Source organism: Notechis scutatus, chromosome Z, assembly GCF_049901735.1.
Source record: "Notechis scutatus isolate UNSWTSFEM ecotype Mainland chromosome Z, rNotScu1.2, whole genome shotgun sequence".
Lineage (NCBI taxonomy): Eukaryota > Metazoa > Chordata > Lepidosauria > Squamata > Elapidae > Notechis > Notechis scutatus.
Window position 1 is genome coordinate 84,573,240 of NC_142025.1, and position 24,329 is coordinate 84,597,568.

The 24,329-nt window shown below is 35.6% G+C and overlaps 1 protein-coding gene and 1 long non-coding RNA gene across 6 annotated transcripts in view; one reads left to right on the plus strand and one right to left on the minus strand.

The window, feature by feature from the left end:
* Positions 1–9,487, plus strand: part of LOC148128954 (uncharacterized) — a 15,237-nt gene extending 5,750 nt beyond the window's left edge. For all 3 annotated transcript variants that reach the window (XR_015745700.1, XR_015745699.1, XR_015745698.1), the window contains 2 exons: positions 565–8,036; positions 9,277–9,487. This is a non-coding gene — a long non-coding RNA (uncharacterized LOC148128954). The remainder of the gene's footprint in view (positions 1–564; positions 8,037–9,276) is intronic.
* Positions 3,037–24,329, minus strand: part of KCNH6 (potassium voltage-gated channel subfamily H member 6) — a 116,180-nt gene continuing 94,887 nt past the window's right edge. For all 3 annotated transcript variants that reach the window (XM_026679843.2, XM_087945779.1, XM_087945780.1), the window contains 8 exons: positions 22,893–23,092; positions 18,782–19,034; positions 16,209–16,402; positions 15,673–15,772; positions 14,538–14,804; positions 9,130–9,310; positions 7,815–8,004; positions 3,037–5,066 (listed from right to left, as the gene is read on the minus strand). In XM_026679843.2, coding sequence (XP_026535628.1) covers positions 4,782–5,066; positions 7,815–8,004; positions 9,130–9,310; positions 14,538–14,804; positions 15,673–15,772; positions 16,209–16,402; positions 18,782–19,034; positions 22,893–23,092 — 1,670 coding nt within the window. In that variant the 3' untranslated portion in view covers positions 3,037–4,781. The remainder of the gene's footprint in view (positions 5,067–7,814; positions 8,005–9,129; positions 9,311–14,537; positions 14,805–15,672; positions 15,773–16,208; positions 16,403–18,781; positions 19,035–22,892; positions 23,093–24,329) is intronic.

Consider the following 24,329-nt stretch of genomic DNA (forward strand, 5'->3'; position numbering starts at 1 on the left):
TCACATAATAGCAATAGCAATAGCACTTAGACTTATATACCACTTGATAGTGCTTTCCAACCCTCTCAAAGCGGTTTACAGAGTTAGCATATTGCCCCCAACAATTTGGGTCCTCATTTTACCCACCTCGGAAGGATGGAAGGCTGAGTCAACCTTGAGGCTGGTGGGATTCGATCTGCCAAATTGCAGTGGGAGTAGTTTGCAGTACTGCACTCTAACCACTACACCACTGAGGTTCATAATGCTTTAAACCGATATGTAAATTAGGTTATCAGTCTTAGTTGCACTCATTTCATACATATAGTGCATGGATTGGGAGAAAATCAAATGGAGTAATATAGTTAGCTGCTGTTTGGTATAAATCTAATGTATGTTGTTTGGTTATTCCTTCAGGGAACAGTAAAATCTGAATCAGTGATGATCAAAATTTATTAAAACAAAGAGAAGAAATACCTTGAACAACACAATTTTAATAATCAGATACATACATTTAGTATAGCAGGAGATGTGTGGTAAATTCCTTGCTTTCAAATTTCCCCCTCTAGTTCCTTTCTATCCATACAGGAATAAGAAAGAGAAATAAGGTGGGAGTTGAGAGCTTGGATTTCTTCTAACAGAACATCAGCAATCTTGCCCCAAACTAGAAAGTATTGAACAAAGATTCCATTAAAATAATAGAAAGGATGGCTGGAACCTTGCCTATCATCGGCTGGAACTACAACAGTAGGTATAGAATGAAAGACAGAATCATATTCCAACCAGCTGGACATTCTTCTGTTCTCATTTGAGAAAGAATAAAGTCCTCATGTAGGAGCCATGAGTAAGAAACTGGTAAAATCTCTGTGATAGGAGCTTGTGTGATAAATCTATATACTGCTAAAATATTTGTGTTTTTACCCTTTAACCTAGGAGACTGCCCTCTCCTCTTCAAACTCTTTTAGAAATTTTGTTTTCTGTGGAGGTAAGTGCCAATTGTTCAATAAATGCCCAGATATAGCCATTTTTGGAATGGGCAGCCCATTTGGTGGGGACTTATATTCTGAATTGTGTACCAAGTAATGTGGCTATATAAATTGATTAAATAAATAAATGTTTACACAACTATAAATTACTCTATATGGAGCTGTCTTCGAAGATGATTTAGAAATGGCAGCTGGCCCAAATAGCATGTTCCCAATCAGGTATAATGGCAGTTAGAGTTGACTTTGCAGAAGATGTTAAAGAATTCTTAAAAGAAAGATTTTGATTTTGATGAGAGGTTAAAGGATCAGAAATAAAACAAAGCATATGAAAGAAATAACTGATTTGGTTTAGTATGAGATGGTATGGAGAGAAATTTGACCAGGCCATCAAGATTTTGTTTTTTACTCTACAATAACATTCTTGGGATCCCTGTGGTGTCTATTTCTTGCTTTTGCCTATCTTGAAGAGCTAAAACAGGGACTAAAGTAATTCAGCAGTGTAATATCTATTTTATAATAGCTGCAGTAGCTGCTAGTAGGTTTCTAGGTCCAATTTAAGCTCATGAGAGTCTTATTCTGTATCTCCTTACATGACTTGGCTTCCAAGCTCCCAGATATTTTCAATACTATCTGTCCCACATTGAATCTACCTTGACTGGGTAGTCAATGCAAGAGGAGATGTTTCAAGTCCCTTCTTCCATAAATTTTTTGGGGAGTACTTTGGAACAGGACTTCTCAAAAGCTGCCATAGTGTAGAAAATAAGAAGGATGATCTTGAAAGAGATATGCAGGAACTACTGCCTGGACAAAAGGAGATGAATATTTTTTAAAGTCCGGAACAGTGAGATAATATTTGGAACTAGTTTAGGCAGACTCAGTTAGCTTAATTCACTGTACCGTAACAAGGAACAAAAGGACTGGCACAATCTGACTTGTAAGATTCTATTATTGTAGTTATTATCCCAACTCATTATCATGACTACTAATACAAGTACTTTCAAACTTTTGGTGCAGTTGATCTCTTAGTCTGGTACATCTAGTGAAGTTGTCACTTTATGTTCTCCCCCCAGAAGTCTTGCTGATTCTTATATGCTATAATTTAGGCAGTTCATCAAATCAAATTTAATTTGGAAGTACTTCAGGGGTTAACAGTCTGCTGCTATGCTGGCAGGTATAGCATTGACTTCATTTATTTAATACTTCATTCTATAATTTTTTCTCTTATGGATGTAAACAATTGAGATACTATTAGTTTACATATAATATAATAATGCTAAATAATTTCAAGAAATTGAATGACTGAAATTCTCTATTGTGAAGTTTCAATATTTTTTTGAAGATTTATATTTCCATAGAACATGAAAAGTAGATTACAGGATTGTTTAACTGTTCATCTCTCATGCTGCGGTTTGAAATTCTATTATTTGTGTCTTTTGTCCACTAATGTCTTGTGTCTTTGTCCACTAATGTCAACATCAACTTTCCTTCCACTTGTTAATCTCCATTTGCAGTATGGGATAATATATTGGAGAATTCATATTTCCATTCTTTGTGTAGCATGCATTTGAATGGCAATATTTAATGTTTATTTAATTATTAATAGCAAAAAAAATCTCACCCATGTTACAATGTCAGAAAGAAAACTTTTTTCTGTAGTTTTCTTCTTTCCTTCACCTTTAGCAGAGGTGAACAAGTCACATAATCATGTGAAATTATTATAAGAATTACTTTCTAGAATTCCCTATTGTTTTCCATAAGCATTTGTCACTTTTAACATTCTCAGAATAATCACACATCAACTATAACCAGGAATTTGGTTTGTTGTGCAATATTTCTTTTTTGTTTTGAGAAAATAGGGTAATTGCCATCTTGGACATTCATGGGAATAGATTGCTTAAAGAACTGCTACCAATTGTCTAGAAGTACAGGGTGTAAGAGAAAAGTCTTGTGGCTTCAAACTGTTAGGCATACACCATGATGATCTGCTTTTATTATCCTGCTTCAACCAACTCTTTTCAATAAATATACATCATGTTCTATCTTAAATAGAGGTAGTCATCAGCCACGGTAGGTGTCAAGATAATAATCTTTATTAGCAAAGTAACTAACATCTTGGGGGTGGCAAATGCTAACATTTTCCCCCAGCTACTTAAAATGGGGATTTAATATATTTTTCTGGGGATGTGACTCCACACCATTGCAGCATTTAGTGGAGAGGAAGAGGAGGAGGATTTGGGTACAATAATTCTTTATGCAGTGCTGTCATATAATATCATCATAAAGAAAGATGACACTCTTATATAAAAAGTGTAGTTTGATTTGCTTTTCTTCGGAAGAGATATTCTAAAATTGTGCTTATATCAGGCAAATTTGTACAAAATGTGTTACTCATGTATATATTTTGCATAGTGGTTTAAGCAATGTCTGAAGTAGTTTTAATCCAAAAGGAACTGTTCTGTTGCAAATGCAGAATAGTAATCTTGACATTTCCTAAAACATAATGCAAACCTACATAAATCTGGACTGTTGCAAAAACCTGGGAAAGATACTTCTGGAATTCAACTATTGCTCCTGGCTCTTTTCTGAGCTTTGGGAGAGAAAATCACTTCCACTTTATAGATTACTAGATAGAATGTGGGAAAATATTTCTCTATGAGACTATGCTCAACAGTGTTGATTAAGGATACTTAAGATTCGACATTACTGTACAACAAATTTACATCATCTGTCAATGTGGCCCTCTGTCTTATTTGATGTTTAGTTTAATTAAATTTGGTAAGATTTTCTTTTTAAACAAATGCATATTGAACTGGAACTATATACTAGAGTGTACAGCTTAATTTATTGAAGTGGAGAGTGTCATAGAATAAAGAAGAGAGGCTAAGAAGGGCTGTTAACAAAAATAGGCTCAATCAGATGTGCAGTTCACAGTTCTACAAAGTACTACACTGCATATTTTATACTTTCATTGAATGGTCTTTCTTATATTTACACCCCTACAAGAAAAACCTTATAATCTCATTTTATTTTTGGGACAAATCACTATATGCAAAAATTATAATCATCCTTCCTAGGGTCACACATAATTAATAAAATCCTAATAATTGTAACTATTAACAAAAGAAATACCCATTCCTGGTACCCTCTAACCCAACGATAATTTTATGAAGTTCTTATCAATTTCTCCTTCAGGCCACATTTACCATTACTTTATTTTACAGAAATGTTCCTCTTTTCACTATTATTAGGTATCTACAAATACTGATGGATAAAAATTTCATATGATCTGCTGTTAATGCATTCAAATGCGAGTTAAGCTTGATTTAGAGTTGCCTACAACTGCACATAGTGTCACAGCATACTTAAGGTATGAAGTGGATGATGTGTAAGTGTAGGTTACAGTTGGCTACAGACAGGCCAATTCATACACCTCCCAAATACCAATTGTGTTTTATAGAAGTGCGCACCCTGCATGCTGATTGATTGATCTTGCATCTTGTTCTGTGCTTTTCTGTTTGAGCAGAAAAGCACAGAATAAGCATTTGCAGAGGTATAAATGCAACAGCTATGCAACCAAGGAAATCCATCAGGATGTTTATGCTATTGTTCTTGGAATGGGGGGAGGTGATACAAAATTCTCTGTATTGTTATATTTTAGAAATCAATGAAGTCAATTCTCTTTTAAATTGCCCTTATCTCAGAAAGCAGAACATAGTTACAGTACACTGGAAAAGTCCTCCAACTGTTAGCAGTAAACCTTATACTAAATGCTTTTTCAATTCAACTCCTCTTCGCCTGGCTTTCTGTGCACTTGGATTCCTAAACTATAGGAAGGAGCGGGTCAGAGAGATGTCTCTGAATGTCCAAATGCTCAGATGTTGCCTCAAGATGTTCAGGGAGAGAATGGAAACGAGATCCTTGGAAAAGTTTCTGGTTATTAGGTATCCTCCAGTGAGGCTCTTGTTTTGCCAGGAACTGTGGATAAAACTCTTGCTGGAAATTGATTGCTACAGTATCATTTAAAGCCAGTGACAGGGGTAAACCACTTGACAACAAATTCCTAGATTTTACTGATTTTTTCCCAATTTCACAATAATTTGGAATCTAGTGAGAAAAGAAAAATAAAATCACACTTCCAGTAATATATTTATATAATACAGAATCTCAACAATAACATGAAAACTCAATTCTTAAGAATCTTATCATAACTGTACAAATATAGTTAGAGAAGCATTATGGTAATAAAAGTAAAGAGAGATGAGCTATCTTTGGTCTATGGGCTACATGTGGGTCTTGCCACCAGACCAACTTCAGATAGCTGAAATTTGATGGCAAAATTGTCAAACTCTGATGACCATTTTTCACCTCTCTATTTGCATACTATGAATTTGAAGTGAAGATTTAATGAACTGACGTCATATTATTTATTTGAATATAACAAATAAACCACCATGGATCAGTGGTGGGATTCAAATTTTTTTACTACTGGTTCTGTGGGCATGGCTTGGTGGGCATGGCAGAGGAAGGATACTGTAAAATCTCCAGTCAGAGGTGGTATTTTCCGGTTCTCTGAACTACTCAAAATTTCTACTACGGGTTCTCCAGAACTGGTCAGAACCTGCTGAATACCACTTTTGTCATGGATATACCTTTCTAGACATGCAATTTAAAGAAAACTCAAACTGAAAAATGATAGAGCTTGTGGTGGAGGGATTTAATGAGACCATTTAAAAAATTAAATAATTCTGAAATCTTGAACTTTTGTGGCTACCATTTTTAGGCAAACTGTAAAAGCCTAAGTTGGTTCTTAGCTACTTTAGAGTTAAATGTATTTTCAAAACTACAATACAATGTCCTCTTTTATTTTGTTACAAAGAAGGTTGCAACATTGGGCACGTTTCCCTGAAAATCAGTTGTACTATACATATACTTAGTATGGTTCCCTGCATTGAACAAACAACCAATAAAATACAGCAAAAGGGAAAAAAGTATAATATATTTGATGCAGAAAAGTTTTTTTCCCCCTACAGAATATAGCTTTTTTCTCTCCATCCTTTTTTTTATCTTTTGTTAATTGACCCTGAGTCAGAGCAGACTATTTATTTTAGCTTATTTTTTTTACCTTCCCAATCTGACATGACTTTGTAGCAATAAAGCTCTTATCTGCTTCACTGAAAATGAATAATTCAGGTTCCTGCATCCAGTGGGGAAAACAGTAGTTTAATTATTTCCATAGAGAACATTTCAGCTTGTTTTGCCCCCAGTTATGGGGGCCAGGGTTGTTGGTGGTGGGGAGGAAGCTTTTTCTTTCTCTGGTTTTAAAGAGGAAATCAGAAACCAACCCATTTATTTGGATTTTTGTTCCTCATGAACAAGCCACAGAAATGGAGATTTTCCCGCTGCTTGGCTGGTGAGTTGAGGGGTCTTTCATCAAGTTCACAGCTATGATGCAGCCTAAATTTATGGACACTAGAACCAATCTTCCTAATTTCTAATGCACTTTTTGGATTAGAATTTCTTCTTCAGTTAAAGATAGAAGAGATTCGGATGAGTTTTTCTCTTTAGTGATGTTTGTAATTTCTGGAATTATAATATTTAGAACATTTGAGAAGTTTATTGACTTTGCTTGCCTCATAAAAAAATGAGAACTAAAGAAATTGAAAGGTTTAAATTGGAAAAAGTAGCGTTTCTTTTTAAAAGCTTGAATAGGAGAAATGTCTTCTGTGGGACAACTGTCGTTTATATATCTGATAAAACCTTAAAAATTGATTTCTTGGACAAAATGTCAACTTTAAAAAAAATGTTTGATTTATGGACCTGTGAAGTGCTTGAATGTTTTAATTCTTTACTGGAGTCAGAAATTATTATTAAAGATAAACAAATCTGTCTGGAGACAACTGAGATGGATTCACTAGATTTACAAATACAATTGAATGACTTCAAAAAATTGAAAAAGACATTGAGGATTACTCTTTCACACAGAAATGTAAGAGATTTATTGGACTTACTGAAATTACAAGTGAACTTCAAAGTTGATAAGAATTTTGACAGAATAAGAATGGATATTAGAAAAAAAAAACCAGGAGCCAGAATTTTTTATTTATGAGATTTAAAGATGATTGGAGGAAAAAAGAAAAAAAAATATAAAATTGAATTATCTAATTACAATTAAATAATGAGTTCTTATTTCTAATAATGTTGAATAGTTATCTAGATTGGCTAGTACTTTTTTTGGAAATGTTTAATGGGGTAATGGATTAGCTCTTGATACCTAACACTTATATTTTTGGTCATATTTAAATGTTTTTTATTTTTTGTAATATTTGTTAAGAGAGGGATGAGGTGGCCATAGACTAACTAGAAAAGAAGCCTATCTATTCATGCTATCAGGTATTTCTGCTATTTTTACTGGATCTTTGCTGATTAATAAGGAGAGCTGAAGATTACAGACCAATTTATAGAAAATGGAGTGAGTTATAGAATGAAGAAGTATCTGGCTGTATTTTAAGAGACAGTGATGAATTGTTAATGAAACTATCTTTGGACTTTTTGCAAGAAACTAACAGAAATGTAATTATGATTTGGGGATTTGATTATTAGAATTACATGGGATTAAAGAAGTAATAGTAAGACTATTGTTAAATATAGAATAAGAATTGGATGTATTTTTAATTTAAATCTGTATCTTTGTCTTTTTTTGTTGGCACTTTTCTCTTGTTTTCTGTATGATTCTTTTTTCTATTTTCTCTTCCCTTGCTTCTTTAGTTTTTATGCATTGTTTCAAAATTTAAAAAAACATATTTTAAAAACCCAAGAAACTGAATGTTTCAGTTTTTAATGCCTTCACCTTACCTCTTTCAGGGGAGTCATTTTCTCTTCTCCCAGGGATGGATCAGGTTCTGTGTTCCTTAGGTTCATGCTGTACAGAGACAAGTTACGGGAGGAAGGCGAGATGGAACTATATGCAGGTGGCACTTGAGACAGCTGGCGCTGTAGCAGCTGCAGAATGAGATTAATGTCGGAAGACATCCTGGATTCTAGTCTATATGAGAGAACATAGTATTTTCCCCTGAGGTATTTTGATTTCTGAGGCAGTACATAAGATTGATTTAAGAGCAGTTAGAGTTAGCATAGAACTCTCTGGAATAGTGAACTGTACAACAGTAAAAATCAGAAGTCTGGTAACATCTTTTCCAACTAATAATCTGATTAAAAGGTTTTGTTTCTAGTATTCTATTCTACTTCTATTTTACTGTGTTCTATTCTATTCTAATTTCTTTTTTAAACTTATGCCTTTTAATAAAATGTGTTGGTTGGAAAAGATACTATCAGAGTTTCCTAATTTTGCTATACATAAGCTAATATGGCTGTCCTCCTACAGTGCGCGATACCAAGACTCTTCTTTTAAAAACTGAGCTTTATTTTCAGCTTCCAAAAGCTATTAGGGCACTAAAGTTGGCTATTTATTTTTAAGCAGCAGTTGTAAGTCTAAGAGGACCCCCAGATTCTGCACTGGTCTGTCTGGGATAGTGGAAACTCATCCAATACCAAAAATGGTATAGATTCTTCTGCTGCAGCCAGCTGCCTACAATTTGGCAATTCAAATCCCACCAGGCTCAAGGTTGACTCAGCCTTCCATCCTTCTGAGGTGGGTAAAATGAGGACCCAGATTGTTGGGGGCAATATGCTGACTCTGTAAAGCACTATAAAGCAGTATATAAGTCTAAGTGCTATTGCTACATGATTTGCTTAACAGCCGTGGCAAAATGGGTTCAGTAATGATTCACTTAATGACCACATCACTTAACAAACAAGATTCTAGTCAGTTGTAATCATAGGTTAAGAACTACCTGTTAAGTCTTAGAACCAGCAGACCTCAATCTCACTCAGTTTTGTCAGGGTTTAACTGAAACCTGTTGTTCCCAGTCCTTCACAGCCTCCAGATAGCATGATAAGTCTTACTGGCATTATTTAATTCATAATGGTGATGGATAAACTTGTCCAGCAGCTTCATACAGATGTTGAATAGGAGAGGAGAGAGTACTGAACTCTGCAGCAGCATCTCTCATGCCCAATTACTTTCAGGAATTTGGGATGTGTTGTGGAATTCCAAAGCTATTAGAACTGGAACATTCTTATTTTCAAATCACTGAGTGACTGACTTTACCTGCTAAGCTGTGCCTGCAGGCATTCCAGCTTTGCTTCAATCTGCCGTGGTCCATCCTCAGGGTTTAGAGGCATGCCCAATGGGCTATGTACCAAGGAGATGTGCTGGAAAGGCTCCGACAAGTGACTGGGCTTTTTTTTCTCCCAGAATGTGAACAGGTTGTGAACATCCAATGATGTTGCTGGGAGTTGAAAGAAAAAAGTTATCTATGTAAAATTGCATGGCATGGGTCCAGGTTACCAGGAGCCATTTCAACCCAATTGGACTGGCCCATCTCATCTGTGGACCCTGTTGATCAAGAAATTCCTACTGCCGGGGTCCAGAAGAAGGGGGTTCTGTCTTGTGACTCCTATCCTTTAGAACAGGGGTCCCCAACCGCCGGTCCGTGGACCGGTACCGGGCCGCGGAACAAGCCTTACCGGGCCGCTGGTTGCTGGGCGCCGCCATCTTTTTTGGTAAAAAAGCAATTTTTCGTCAAAAAGATGGCGGCGCCAGCGCCAGTGAGCTTTTCCGGGTAGAAAGCCATTTCTACCCGAAAAAGCTCACCAGAACGCTGGCGCCGTTTGATCGAAAATCACTTCCGGTGACGTCACCGGAAGTGATTTTCGTCAAAAAGATGGCGGCACCCAGCTGACGCTGAACCGGGCCAGCGGCGCCCAGCTGACGCCGGAACCGGGCCGCGGCGTCGAAAAGGTTGGGGATCCCTGCTTTAGAACATCTTGCTTTCTGCGATAAGATCTGCTCTCACCCTCCTGACCTTCCATAAGAGCCTGAAGACCTCACTCTGCCAGTTGGCTTGGGCTCTAAGTAGCAAGCAGCAAAATATCATGCTGGACCAATAACAGATCCACTCCCCATGCATCCTGCTCCCTCCCACCCTGCCTTTTAATTATGTTGTATTTTTATTGCTATTAGACACACATGTTTGTATGTTTTTATTACTTTTAATGTTGTAAGGGTCAGCTTGTGTTGAGATGGGCAGCAAACAAATTTAATAAATTAACAAGTAATTAAAAGGATATGATTTTGTTTCAATATATATTTGTGGCATCATATCACTTTTCACTTTAAAAAGCTGTTTAATAAAATAAAACATCTATTTCTGAAAAAATAGAAATATGATAAAACCAATTAAATCAGTTAGTATAAACCAGTTTATACTATTAGTATAAAACAGTGGTGGTATTCGACTGGTTCTGCCTGGTTCTGGAGAGCCGGTAGTGGCAATGAGCAGCGGAGACTGAACCGGTTCTCTCCGCTGCTCTTTGTTTGGCCCACCCACCCGCCCGGGCTCCCATACTCACTTTTATGGCCAGAATTCGAAGCACAGCTGCTTTGCGCAGCGCAGAATAGCACCACGCAGCAGCTGCTGCAGCAACCAGCATCGTGCAGGCTTGCAGGAGGTAAGTTAGAACACCTCTGCGCCTGCACAAATGCCTCTGTGCCTGCGCAAAGTGCGTATTTGGCACGCGTGTGCATGCAAAGTGTGTGCACACGTGCAAAGCGTGCCCACCAAGCCACGCCCACCGAACCGGTGGCAATTTTATTTGAATACCACCACTGGTATAAAACTAAACCATTTTATACTAACAGTATAAACATTAAAACTAACAATGATTAATGAATTACAATAATTAGAATTGATACAAAAATCAATAGAAGGCCTGTTTAAATTTGTTTTTATTTTGGGAAAGCCTGTCGAGTTTGCTTGTTTTCTATTAGAAATTACAGTAGTTTTGCGCAGTGGGTGCCACTTTTTGGCATGTCTAATTTTGCACTACAGCCAGATTATTGTCAGCAGTACCTAAATATCAGGTCACAAGTATACTTGATTTAAAATGGTTTCTATTTACAACTCTTAAAATGTTTGTTAAGTGTCTGTCATTAAATGGTATAAGTTGTATTTAGCCTCACCCTTGATTGGTGTTAATCACTCAATATCTTCTTCTCTAAATTTTATTAGAATATTCCCTCTTGTCATTATTTCTACAATTTCCTCAGTTTGCATTGTCCTATTGATTTAAAAATTATATATTGTACCAAAATATGTATAAAGATGCTGTAGGGAGGAAATAAAAATATATTTATGCAGTATGCTGTAGGGAGGAAATAAAAATATATTTATGCTACGTAGTTTTTTCCCATTTCTAGAGTATGAAACAAAATATGGCTTTTGACGTATCTCAAGGGCTGCAAATTTCCTTAAGGCTGTTAAAATGCATTTGTGCTTCATTGCCAGCTGTGTGTGAAGAGGAAAATATCCTGGCTCCTTCTTGAGAAGGTATTTAAAAGATCACGCACTACTGGTACTTTGATCTGTATTCTTTTTGGACATCTTGATAAGCATATACATGTTATTGAAGGGAAAGGAACAGTGATTTTGAGAGTGAGACCAATGGGCATATCTTTTGTCTTCAATCTCCTTGATTTTAATCTATATAAGGACTGGCCAACCCTGTGTTGGTGGTACATTTAGGTTTACCCGATACCTGAAAAAAAAGAAAAAGGAAGACAAATAGTAATGGGGAGAGGAGAACACATTAACTGTTTAACTTTTGGCATTTGCAACAAAAACTACAGTGAAAAAAATGCAAAAAACAGACTTAGCATACATGTATGTATATGTAAATATATGTATATGAAAATACTTTTTCAGCATCAAAAATACTTTTGTTTTAGTGGCATGAATATCCTAGAGACAAAAACTTTCAATATGTAATTGACTAAGGTCTTATCAATTTCTGGCAGTAGCATGGAAAGGTACTAAGCAACTTAAAGCCCATTTCCAAAGGTATTATACAAGAATGCAGCTTGGCCCAGATGCAATTCAATCTATTAATTAATAACATCTTGGAATTTCTCCATTCTATTAATGTTCACATGCGAAAGATCTATAACAGATATATCAACAATCTGATGGATGCAGTTGACATGGTCCTGATGGCATATTCCCAAGTAAGCCTGAAAAGATTAATGAGGAAGTTTAGTGCCTGTTACAGCATGCTTCTAAATAAGATTAAGTCAAAGGTAGTGATTTTGAGGGAAAGACAGCCCAAATGCAACTGGCAATCTGAAGGAGAGCTATAAAAAATTCTCATATTCTACAAAGTTCTACAAAGACAACCACAAGATCTAAAATGCTTAGAATTTGAAAAATCCACAAAGCAAAAATTGTATCAATGTTAACATGGCCTATCATAGACACTCTTACTTGAACAAAATTAGATGCACTTTTTAAGAACTATTCTATGGGTCGATAGGAATACTTCTGTAAGAGCAGAAGAGGCACCCCTTCATCTAGTCTAACAGTAATGAAAGTTTTTATTTATTAACATATAATCCTCTCAGGAACCTGACAGAGTACCAAAAATGTGCCTTAAAGAACACATGGGCACACTTCAACCAATCACATGGATCAATCAGTTTCTCCAAATGGTCTCACACCATAGCCCCTCAACACAATACCTATCTTCAATCTGCCATCAGGCCAGGACAATATTTAAACAAAGAGTTTTGGATAAACTCTTTGGATAAACTAAACTAATATTAAGTCACTTGCAAATATCAAGTTATTGAAATGGCTGGACAAACATAAAATGACTTTCCAAAGAAAAAAAATTCTTGACAATGAATTTGACTCAGCATCATAGATAGCTTTTAACAGAGGAAGATTCAAGCTGCTAGATTTTATGATCAAATGGGGAAGTCAAGTGCCATCTCTTGAGAGATTGTATATTTGTGAAACATTAGAAATAGAAGATGTTGCACATATCCTCCTATTCAATTATCAATTATGTGCCTCAGCAAGGATTCAAGTCTTACAGAGACTCTTCAACAGAACCATAAATGATTATCTTACCAAAAGATTATCTTACTTTTTTCAAGGCACAAATATAAATGTAATCACTAGAACAGTTGAATTTATAGTCAGGGCTGTCCAATAAGGAATAAGTTTTATAGAAGACATTGGGGATCACATGTAAAGCTGATGAATTCACGTAAACATTTGTTTCTGAACTTTAGGATTCATTTCGTTATCTATCTTTTTATTCTTTTTACTTTGTGCTATTTTATCTTTTATTTTTATCCTGTTACCTACTATATTTTAGTCTATTTTATCTCACCATAGCCTATTTTATCACATTTCACTGTATCTTACCTTATCTCATTTTGTTGTATTTTACTATGGCTCATGGTTTGATATGGTAAAATCACCAAAGTATTCTGCTCCTACAATAAATTATACTAATACAAAGGATTAATCTTAGGGTAAGTTATTAGAAAAATGCTGTGTTGCAGAAAAATGCTACTCAGGAGAAAAGCTTGTTAGATATTGAAAAGCCAGACAATGCTTGATTTTTTAAAAAGCTATGCTTTCCAGACAGAGGATAAGGAGAACATTCCCTTCCTTTGCTGGATGTCTGGAAATCTTAAATGCATCTGTTGTGGGGATTTTCAAACCGGATTTAACAGAACTATAAGAGTTGAATAGGTTTCATGGGATTAAGAGGGTGGGGGGAGAAATCCTTTCAATGAGGAATTTGGGGAGGGAGAGTCAGTCCTCTCTGCCAAGTCTTAATTCCTGGAGTAGAAGGTGTTTTTTTAAAAAACATAGTCCCATGTGGAACAAGAGTTTCTTTTCTATAAGGGAGGAAGGGGATTTTTTTTCCTCCACAGGTGTAGAGGAAGCAAGATGATAACCTTGATAAAAGTCTGCAACAGCTGTTAAGAAAAAATAAAAGACAAGTCAGTCCTAGGAAAGGGGGAAACATTCAAAATCAGTCCACCTTGATTCTGTGTAGTGTAGGGATAGAGAAAAACTTTCAGTTGACTTTCAAAATTGTTATGCATTGTAAAACATGTTAGAAGATGGCCTGTAATTTTTATGAAATCCTCTTCCTGTCCTGGCCTACCTTAAAAGATCTGACCGCAAGGAACTAAAGAAAAGGAGGTTTAATCCCTTGCAGAGTTGTTTCCCCTTTAGACACTAAGGTGTAGAACATGTCAGCTGACATTCAGAAGCCCCACCTTTTCTGATCAAGGGTGTTGGAATTTGTTTGTTTGCACCCCGAAGCATTTTGAAGTCTTATTTAGTAGGTCTCTCATCTCTCTCCCCCACCCTCACACACACACATAAGAATAAGTGAAAATATCTATGATTTTTGGTGCATAAGTAGAATTTTAGTCATACTAATTCTTCTTCAGGAATCAAACTACTCACTTCTAAATTTTACGGAATTTAATACTCATGAGGCAAGCAACTGTGTTATATCCTACACAAATTCTCTATTCCCAAAATTAACATATGGCTATAAAAATAAGATTCTTGAATCAGCCCTACTAGTTAATCATAAACCTCAAGTCAAACAGATTATCTCATACCCTATGTGAACAATAGTTACCCATACCTGCATAGGCTAGATTTTCTTCAGTTACCAGTTGATTGGCCTTGGTGCCATCAGTGACCAGATTTACCACAGTTGGGACAAAATCATCATTTTCAGTATCTGTGAAAGGATCAATCTTGATGGGATCGGGCATCTTGGCTTCTTCTTCACTAATTTGGGAGCAGGATGTTGTGGTGCTGTGCATGTCAGGATTCTGCACTGGTGTAAATTCAGAGTATCCATGACATTGCTCCAGGTCTGAGTTGCCTACATCCATGCTATCTGAATCTGCAGTAGGTATAAAGAATGCAGATAAGCCTCACATAGTTTGAGACGTGATTAAATACTGACGGAATCTCTCAAACGTCTACAAATACAATGGCCACAATTAGGCCATAAAAACATCTGGACATTTTAATACCCTGCATGGTGATTAGAAATATAAGATATGTTGACTATTGTTTCACATTCAATATGTAGAGCAGCAAAAATACATTTACTTTGTGCAGATTAATTTAATAACAACTGGAATTATATAGTCTTCCTAGAACCTTTGAGCCAACTATAAGCAGACAATGTAGACAGTATTTCTGCATAGGGGTTAATAATAGGAAAATATGTTGTCCAAATATATTGATATATTGTATTAATCAACAATTAAATGGAATATTTTTTTAAAAATTCTTCTTGTGATCTTAGACGCCTTACTAAATATCCGCCAAATAATGCATGAGATATGATAATAATGAATGAGATAAATCATGTTTTACAATTATAATCTGGAGGTTATAATTTGCATAAAACTGAATTCAAAGCCAAAGGCTAACAATGCTTTTCTTCTTTAATCCAGAATGCAACTAAGATGCAAACTAGGAAACTATTTTTGTATTCCAAATTACCTGATAAATTACAGGTGATAAATCTGAAGTGACAGATTTGCCTTTATATACTTGATTCTTCAGATGTTACTGTACTAAAGTTCCTTTGCCCAGGGATTGGTTGAGAGATGATGGGGACTGTACAATTTAGCACATTTGGAAAGCTCAGATTGAAAAAAACTTTTGGGAAATAATCACAAGGTGGCAGTAGTGGACTTCCTACCTTCCTCCTAATCCTAATGCCAGAATTTAGTTCAATTCCCAAGAGGTTAACTCACCAATTTTGTTAGCTTGGCAGGGGGAATGTTTATGATGAAGTGTTTGGTGATAGTTGCATGTGTAGTCTTCACTGAGGAAAGAACGAGGAATACTATCTGCCTGAAGGAAAATCAGGGCAAAGTGTAAAATATAGTGAAAAAAGTAGTTCTGAGCAGCCATAGCAATCCAAACTTTATAATTATCACAATAGTAGTCAAACAGGTCAGAAATATTTAGATACTCATGTTTTAGAACATAAAAGCAACTTGTTCCCAACATTATGCATAAATGCATAAAATTGTTTGGGCTTTGAATAGCTGAGCAACACTGTAGAATATCATAAAAATATTTATGTATCCAAAGGTCTGCAAGTTAGGTTAATGTGACCTACTTTTGTGCTCAAAAAAGACAAACTATAGTTAATTCTTCTAATTCTTCTAATAACTCCCTTTTCAGGTCAATTTAGGTAGAAGGAGTTAATATCCGTGTGGCCTTGGTTAACCTTTTAATAATGCATCTCTCTAATTTTTTCCATCTTCTCATATTAGATACTCACATCTCTCAAGTTGAATGTTATCTCCAAATTGCTCCAAAAGTTATCTGAAAAGGATGGATACATATCCAAGACTTTTAGGAGATCTTCCCGGTGAATCTTATGCAAGTCACAGTAAGTCAAGGCTCGCACATCTGCATTGGATTTTCCAGGCCTGGCATACAGACTGATAGGCTCTCCAAAGATGTCATTCTTCCCTAAACAACACATGAACTACTATTAAAGTATAATAATTTTACTGCTGCTGTCTTGAACTAGAACAATTGTGCAGTCAACCTTTGGCTGGTCCTTGATACCTACTGACACATTACAGTGGAAGTATTACAGGAAATAGTCACAAATATGACTGCTTTTCATTCTCTGACAATTGTCAGTTTAGCCTACCACTGTGGTGGGTGAATGGTTCCGCTATCAGACTGCTGGGATGCACCCCCCCCCCATGTTAGAATCTGCCCTTCTGTAGCTTAAATCCGTAGTTCTGCATTTTGTGATCTGAAAAAATAGTATATTCCCTTCCAATCATTGTATTTGATTTTTGTTTTCTAAGTGAAAAACATTACATTTGAACCAGTTAAATTTGACTCTGCCAAGTTTAGACCATTCCTTTAATCTAGCAAAATCACCTTGAATTTTATTCAACAATTTTATGATATGTTTGATATAGTGTTCCCTGTAAAATAATAAAATGAATTTATGTGAGCTACTCTGAATAAAAGTAATTTTATTAAGGTTTGGCAAGAAATCTATATACCTCTTTTAATTATTAAACTTTAATTACAGATCAAATAAACAATTATTTAAAATATTATTTATTTATTAAACAAATACGTATTTTTATATTGTCACCTATCTTTCAAAAAAGAACCTCTATTAATGGGAAGGCTAAACTTTTTTGTATTAAATGATTTATCTTTGCCTTAAATAACCTTTTTAAAAATTTTGCTTGCAAAACACTAGCTGCAAGTTGCTGGTTGCACTCTCTATCTCAATCCAGCCATCTTGAAATAATAGCCCATCTTATTTTCTTTCATTCCTTTCCTGAATTGTAATTTTCTCTTTAAAATGACTATCAGATTATTTTTGCTGAAATCATAGTATTATAGCTATAGCATATTCAGAATGTATTAAGCAAGTTACCAAACAAAAAATGAATTGCAACAAGGTCAGTCTGAAAAGACTTTACTTGACAAATTCAATAATGATTTATTTCTTTCTCCTTTTTTTTTGGTGCCTTCAAGTCAAGGTCATGGTGATTTCCTGGACAAGTCCCTGCAATTTTGTTGATAGCATTTTAAAAATAAATTTTTTTTTTTGCAGAAGGGCTAAGTCTAAGATCACTGGGCTAACTTGATGCCTAAGGTAGATAGATGCCCGTTGCTTTTAACCACTATACCAAATTAGCTTTTGACTGAATAATGGTTGCTTGGTAATGACTACAGGTAGACCTTGTTTAGTTACCTCAATTGGGAGCAGCAACTCAATTATTAAGAGAAGCAATCACTAAGGGAAACCACAATTATGTTTATGAGCTTATTTCAGTTTTCCATGGCTTTATAGATCTGCAAAAGTCATAAATGTAAGGATTGGTCATAAAGTTATTTCTTAATAACAAGTAACTTTAACTTGGTGCTAAACAAGGCAGTTGCTAAATAAGAACTACTTGTTTACAGCTGTTTACAGATCAATCTCTGTATTATCTGCTCTAGAAACTTTCAGATAATCATGTCAGACTGTCTGGTTTGTGGTTTCCCCATCTTTCTCCCTTTTTGAAGGTAAGGATAACATTTGCTCTGCATCAACTGACATATCTTCAATATTTCTCAGTAACTATTAACAATGCCACCAAAACTCTGCTAGTTTCTTCAATATTGTAGAGTGCAATTGAAGATTTAAACTCAAAGTTAATATATGTTTCTGTCAATCTCAGCCTTCAATCCTGCCCCTTTGTTATTTGCAATTTGCAAATAATTGGTTTTTTTACAATTATTTAGTGAAACACTTTATCACTAGAGAAGATTAAACCAAAATAATAATGAACATTGCTGCCATTTCTTGTTAGCCTTTTGCCAAATGAATAGATGATATATTGATTCTTTTCTTTCATATTTTGAATGTATCTAAGTAAGATTTATTTATATAACTATAATTTATAGACTCTCTCTCTCTCTCTCTCTCTCTCTCTCTCTCTCTCTGTCTCTGTCTCTGTCTCTCTCTCTCTCTCTCTCTCTCTCTCTCTCTCTCTCTGTAGAGCTATAGATATAGATTACAGAATATAAATAAATCTTAGATATATATTATATGGATGGCTACAGTTAAGGAGAATTCATATACAGCAAAAGTTGTACTGTTCTTGCCAGATGTAGATAAGATAAAGAGGTTGCTTTTTTCAGCTTCAATATGTTGCTGTAACTGTAGTGCCCTTCCCCTTAAGGAAAAATGAAAGGACAGAATTTACAGTTTGATACTTCCTAAATGACCCGATGATAAACCTCTATTTTCTGCAAAGGAACCAATAGGTTGAAATGAATCTATCTCCCCCATTTTCTAAAACTCCCCTATCCTGGAAAATTTTTCACCTAGAATGGCCACTACTATGTCTTCCCTGAGGATCTCAATGGAGCCACGTGAGATAAAATAAAGAGTGGTAAGGACATCTCCATAATGCACCAGGGTATCACCAGGGGGGGCATGTGTTGTCCTGAACTTCATTGCCAAGGCACGTAAGCAGCCTTTGCTAGCTCCTTGGAAGGCCTTGCAATTTTGGAGAAGGGTGCGGTTGAGGTGGAGGCTGATATCAGCTTGTAGGCAATCAGGAAATCCTTTCAGAACCTGAGTGAAATGAAAACAAGCACAGATAAGCAAATGAATCCTGTGAATCTTCCTGTAACTCAAAACCATATTCTGTAGAGGAATATATTTAGGATGTGTTGGTTATATTGATGGAGAGAATTTAACTAGAAAAAGGCCATCTATAAATAAAGTAGAACTTGAAGTATCAGACATTTCATGAGTTGATAAAATATTTCCAGATTCAGTCATCACTTCCAGAAACTAAACTTCTAAGATGAAATAACACTTAGCAATAGCACTTAAACTCATATAATGCTTCACAGTGCTGCTCAACTGTTACAATTTTCACCTTGTTTCATTCCAGGTAATAACTTTTGTCAATCCTGGAAAAAAATACTTTTAACACTACTTGAACATTGCTATTAATCTCTTTTTTTCCAACAATCTAATTAAAACAATAAAAATTTATTTAAAGACTACTCTGTTGGGTTTTTTAACTCAGAAATCAGCTATGAGGAGAAAAAGCTAAATTAATATGGTCTGGGAGCCTGTTGCTCACCATCAGGAAAAAGGGTCTATCTTAGAATCATAACTGTTATAATTACCACCACATTGTGGCAGTGGTTAGAATGCAGTATTGCAGACTAATTGCCCACAGCCAGGAGTTCGATTCTGACTGGCTCAAACCTGACTTAGCCTTCCATCCTTCCGAGGTCAGTAAGGACCAAGATTGTTGGGGACAATATGCTGATTCTGTAAACAATTTAGAGAGTGCCATAAAACACTATGAAGAAGTATATAAGTCTAAGTGCTATCGCTGTAATGGGGTAGCGACCAGCACAGTGGCACTAAAAGAGGTTAGTTTCCAGTTCACATGTACCCAGTGATGAGGAAAATGGATGATTAGTCTGCTGCTACTCTCTAGTGAATATGTACATTCTAATTTGATAGGTATTTCTCCCTCATGAATTGTCACTGTAAATTGAATTATTTTCCTTCAAAATCATCTGTGCAATAGTGCAAACCAGGTAAAGAAATTGTATTTATATATTTGTTGATGTATAATGAAATGGCTGCCCATTTCACAAAACATGACTCTGGATGACATATAATGAAACTATAAAATGTGTTTAAAAATATTCACTAAATACAAAAATTAAAATAATTATTAAAGGACTAGGAGATATTACAAAGAATGGAGCTACTTCATGGGATCACCATTTCCTTGCAACCCCCAGACCTATTGGAATAACTAGTTTTTTTTAATGTTCCTTTATTATTCTTTTTCACAATTTACAAATCTTAATATTAATGGTACAGTGACATCATTATTACATATACCAATCTCATATAAATATATACATTCGTATACAGTTATCTATAATTTTCTTATCTCCATTATCCTTATTTCTATTTTTCAACCATTTATACCAATACCAAACTTCATAATACTCTGACTCTTCTTTATCCTTTAAATTTAATGTAAGTTTATCCATTTCAGCACAAGATTTTTTGAATTACTCATTCCTCTGAGGGTGTGTTATTTTGTTTCCAACATTGAGCAAATGCTATTCTTGTTGCTGTCAATATAAGTAGTAAAATATATTTAATCTTTTTCTTATATTTCCCTTTAATTATTCCCAACAAGAACAATTCTGGTTTAAACTATCCAATCTTCCACTATTTCTTGTATCCAACTCCATATTTTGGTCCAGTACTTTTGGGCTTCTGGGCATAACCACCACATATGGTAGAAGGTACCGTGGTTCTGTTTGCATTTCCAACACTTTGGATTCATATTAGGGTACATTTTGGCCAATCTCATTGGTGTCAGATGCCAACAGTAAAACATCTTGTATATATTTTCTTTATAAGTTACCGATCTTGTTAATGTATAATTTTTATTCCAATTTTTTTCCCAATCTGCTAAGTTTAAATTATGTCCAATATTTTTGCCCATGTTATCATGCAACCTTTTACTACCTCCTCTTCCAAAGCAAATTTTAATAAGTAATTATAATAACATCCTTGTTGTGAATTTCTCCTCAGGTCTACTAAAATTTTATCTAATAGTTGTAGCTCAGTATGAATTCCAAATTCTTCTACATCTTTTTTGTATCTAGTTTGCAGCTGAAGATATGGCCACCAGTCTATAGTTATATCTTGCTCTTTTAATTCCTGATTTGTTTTTAATTTTCCCTGATTAACTAATATTTCTTTGTATCCAACCATTTTGCCTAAATCCAATGTATTGGGGTATATCATCACTTCCATGGTGGATAGCCAGGCCGATATTTTCATATAATGTTTTTTTCTAAACTTATTCCAAACTTATTCCAAATCTGTATCAATGAATCTCTCATATGGTGTCTATTATATATATATATATATATATATATATATATATATATATATATATATATATATATATATATATATATATATATATATATATATATATATATATATATATATATATATATCTTACTTTTCTTTTCTCATAGGAAGGCATGCCACCCCATCTGTAAATCATGACCCTCCAGAATTAAAATCCTTTTATTACTCAAATTAACCCATTCCTTGACCCCATTCTGGGAGTTAAAGCCACCTCTATTTCTACTATCCTGTAATGCTATTAATCTTATTCGAGTTTTCTTTCCTAACCATATAAATTTTAATGTAATTTTCTTCAGTTTTGTAAAAAAAAAATCTAATTTTATGGGGATTGTTTGGAATAAGTAAAGTAATTTGGGTAAAATATTCATTTTAATCATAGCAATTCTTCCTAATAAAGATAATTGTAATTTCCCCCATAATCCCAAATCTTTATTTGTTGCAGTAATTTCATATAGTTATTTTCTTTTATCAATGAACATCTCACAGTTAGCCATATTCCTAAGTATTTGACTTTCTTTGTAATTTGGAGTGCCATTACCGTGTTTAATTTTCTTTTCTGTTCTTCTGTTAAATTTTTAGTGAACAGTTTAGTCTTTTCTCTATTAATTTTGAGACCTGATACTTCTCCATATTTTTCTAATTCTCGTGTTAAAATATTTCCTGTCTCCAATGGGTCTTCTATGAAGAATACCAGATCATCTGCAAAAGCTTGAATGTTATATTCCTCTTTTTTGATTCTAGTTCCTTTTATATCTGGATTTTGTCTAATTCAAATTAATAGTAATTTCTAACGTCAGGATGGCATAACTAGTTTTTGAGGGACTTCTGTAAGGTCAGCAGACATGGCTAATTTGCCACAGGGTGGATGCCATGACAGAAAAAGCCTATTTCATGGGCATTTGCCAGATATAATTCTTTGGCAGATGGGACCTGCAACATATCCTTTTCTGATGGACCTGATGGGACAAGCAGTTATAATGGGAAGAGTTGGTCCCTAAAATCAACCAAGCCCCATACCATAGAGCTTTAAAATATCAAAGTCGACACCTTGATTGCACCTGGAAGCAATGTAGCTTGTAAAACAAGCTTAGAATGTGCTCCTTTAAGGACACACGCAGCTGTCCACACTCCTGCATTCTGTTCCAGCTGAAACTTCTGGATATCCTTCAAGGACAGCCCCATGTAAAATGCATCATAGTGGTAATATATTTCCTTTTAAATCTGAATTTTCTCTGAACGCAACCAGATTTCATTAATAAGCATAAGCATTTCATCTAAATCATAAGAATATTATTAATGGTTGTATCTTGTGAAATGGTTTATGACATTTATGTTTACATTGGTCCCAACAGTATACTGAAACTTACAGTAATTGTTTTCTCAAATGTTAGGATCTTCATCTGGAATGGAACATGTAAATAGTCAAGGTTGTTTCCAAAATTATGTTTTGCCAACATGCATGTACTCCAAGGATCGAAAATTCAATTTTTTCTGACTCACCGCATTCATGTCAATTCCATTGGTGTAAGACCAGGCATGTTGAAAATATTCTTCAAGGCGTTGGCGTAGAGGATTGGGGATTTGGTGGAAACGGATGAACTCCTTGACTCTTAGCATCTGGGTGTGGTAGCGAGCTGTGCCAGAGTACAAGCGCTGGATGATGGCAGAAACATTGCCAAAAATGCTAGCATACATGAGAGCTGAAACAAGAGGACAATTGTCAATATTGAGAGGTGCAGGATAGAAAGACTGTGCCTAGTTGCACAATGCTTTTGAAAAGCACCTATCAATTATTTCACAAACACCCATTGAATGAGTCACACAGTCCAGGTACCAGGCAAAATTTTATTATTAAGATGTCATAAAAGTTGTGTAAGTGTTGTTTGTCCTTCTACCACATTATTCTAGAATAAAATAATGCAGAAGCCCTCTCTATAGTTGAGTTGACTTCAGCTGGACACAAATTTCCTTTCTGAAACTGAGTGGGCAATTTATCTTACTATTTATTTATTTATTTTGTTTGTTTATCTTCTCTGCCATCCATCTCTCTGTAAGATGACTTTGGGTAGTTTATTCTAGATCAGGGGTGTCAAACTGGATTTCTTTGAGGGCTGGATCAGCATTGTAGTTCTTGTCTGTGGGCCGGGGGGGGAAACTGTGGGGTGGGTGGGATGGATGCCTCCTGCAGCTCCCTGCCAGCCAAAACGGGGCATGGAGGGTCCAGGTGGCTAAATCAGGTGGCGGTCCCCCTGCACCTCATTTTCATCCTCCATGGCCTCCTGAAGCACTCTACTGGTGAGGCCCATTTTCTGGCCTGGTTTTTGGCCATTTTGGCCCATTTTTGGCCCATTTTCAGCCCATTTCTTGGCCTGGTTTTGGCCAGCAGAGTACTGCAGGAGGCGATGGAGGGTGAAAACGAGGTGCAGGGCTGCACGCCACCTGATTTAGCCACCAGAGGCACTGTGGGCCAGTCTCTTGATGTTTCCAGGCCAGCCCCATGGGCCAGATTTAAGCACCCCACAAGCCTGATCCAGCCTGCAGGCCTTGAATTTGACACCCCTGTTCTAGATGGAGAATTAACTACAGGTAATCTTCTGTTAATGATGGCTATGAAATTGCCATCATTAAGTGATGCGGTCTAAAAGCATGATGCCATGTACCTGCACTGTTTAATGACAGGAATTCTGATACTTCTACTTCCTGTTGTTAAGCGAATCATTATGGATCATTAAATGACTACATTATCACAATTTGCAATTTCTTGCCAGCTTCCTCAATATCTTTGGTTGTCAGAAGCCAGTAAAGAAGGTTGCAAATGGCGACCGTGTAACTGCAGGAGAAGTTGGTATGGCTGGAGCACACATGTAAGTAGCACTCATTCAATGCTATTGCAGGTTGAACAGTTGCTGCATGGCCTTTTATGGTGTGATTACACCA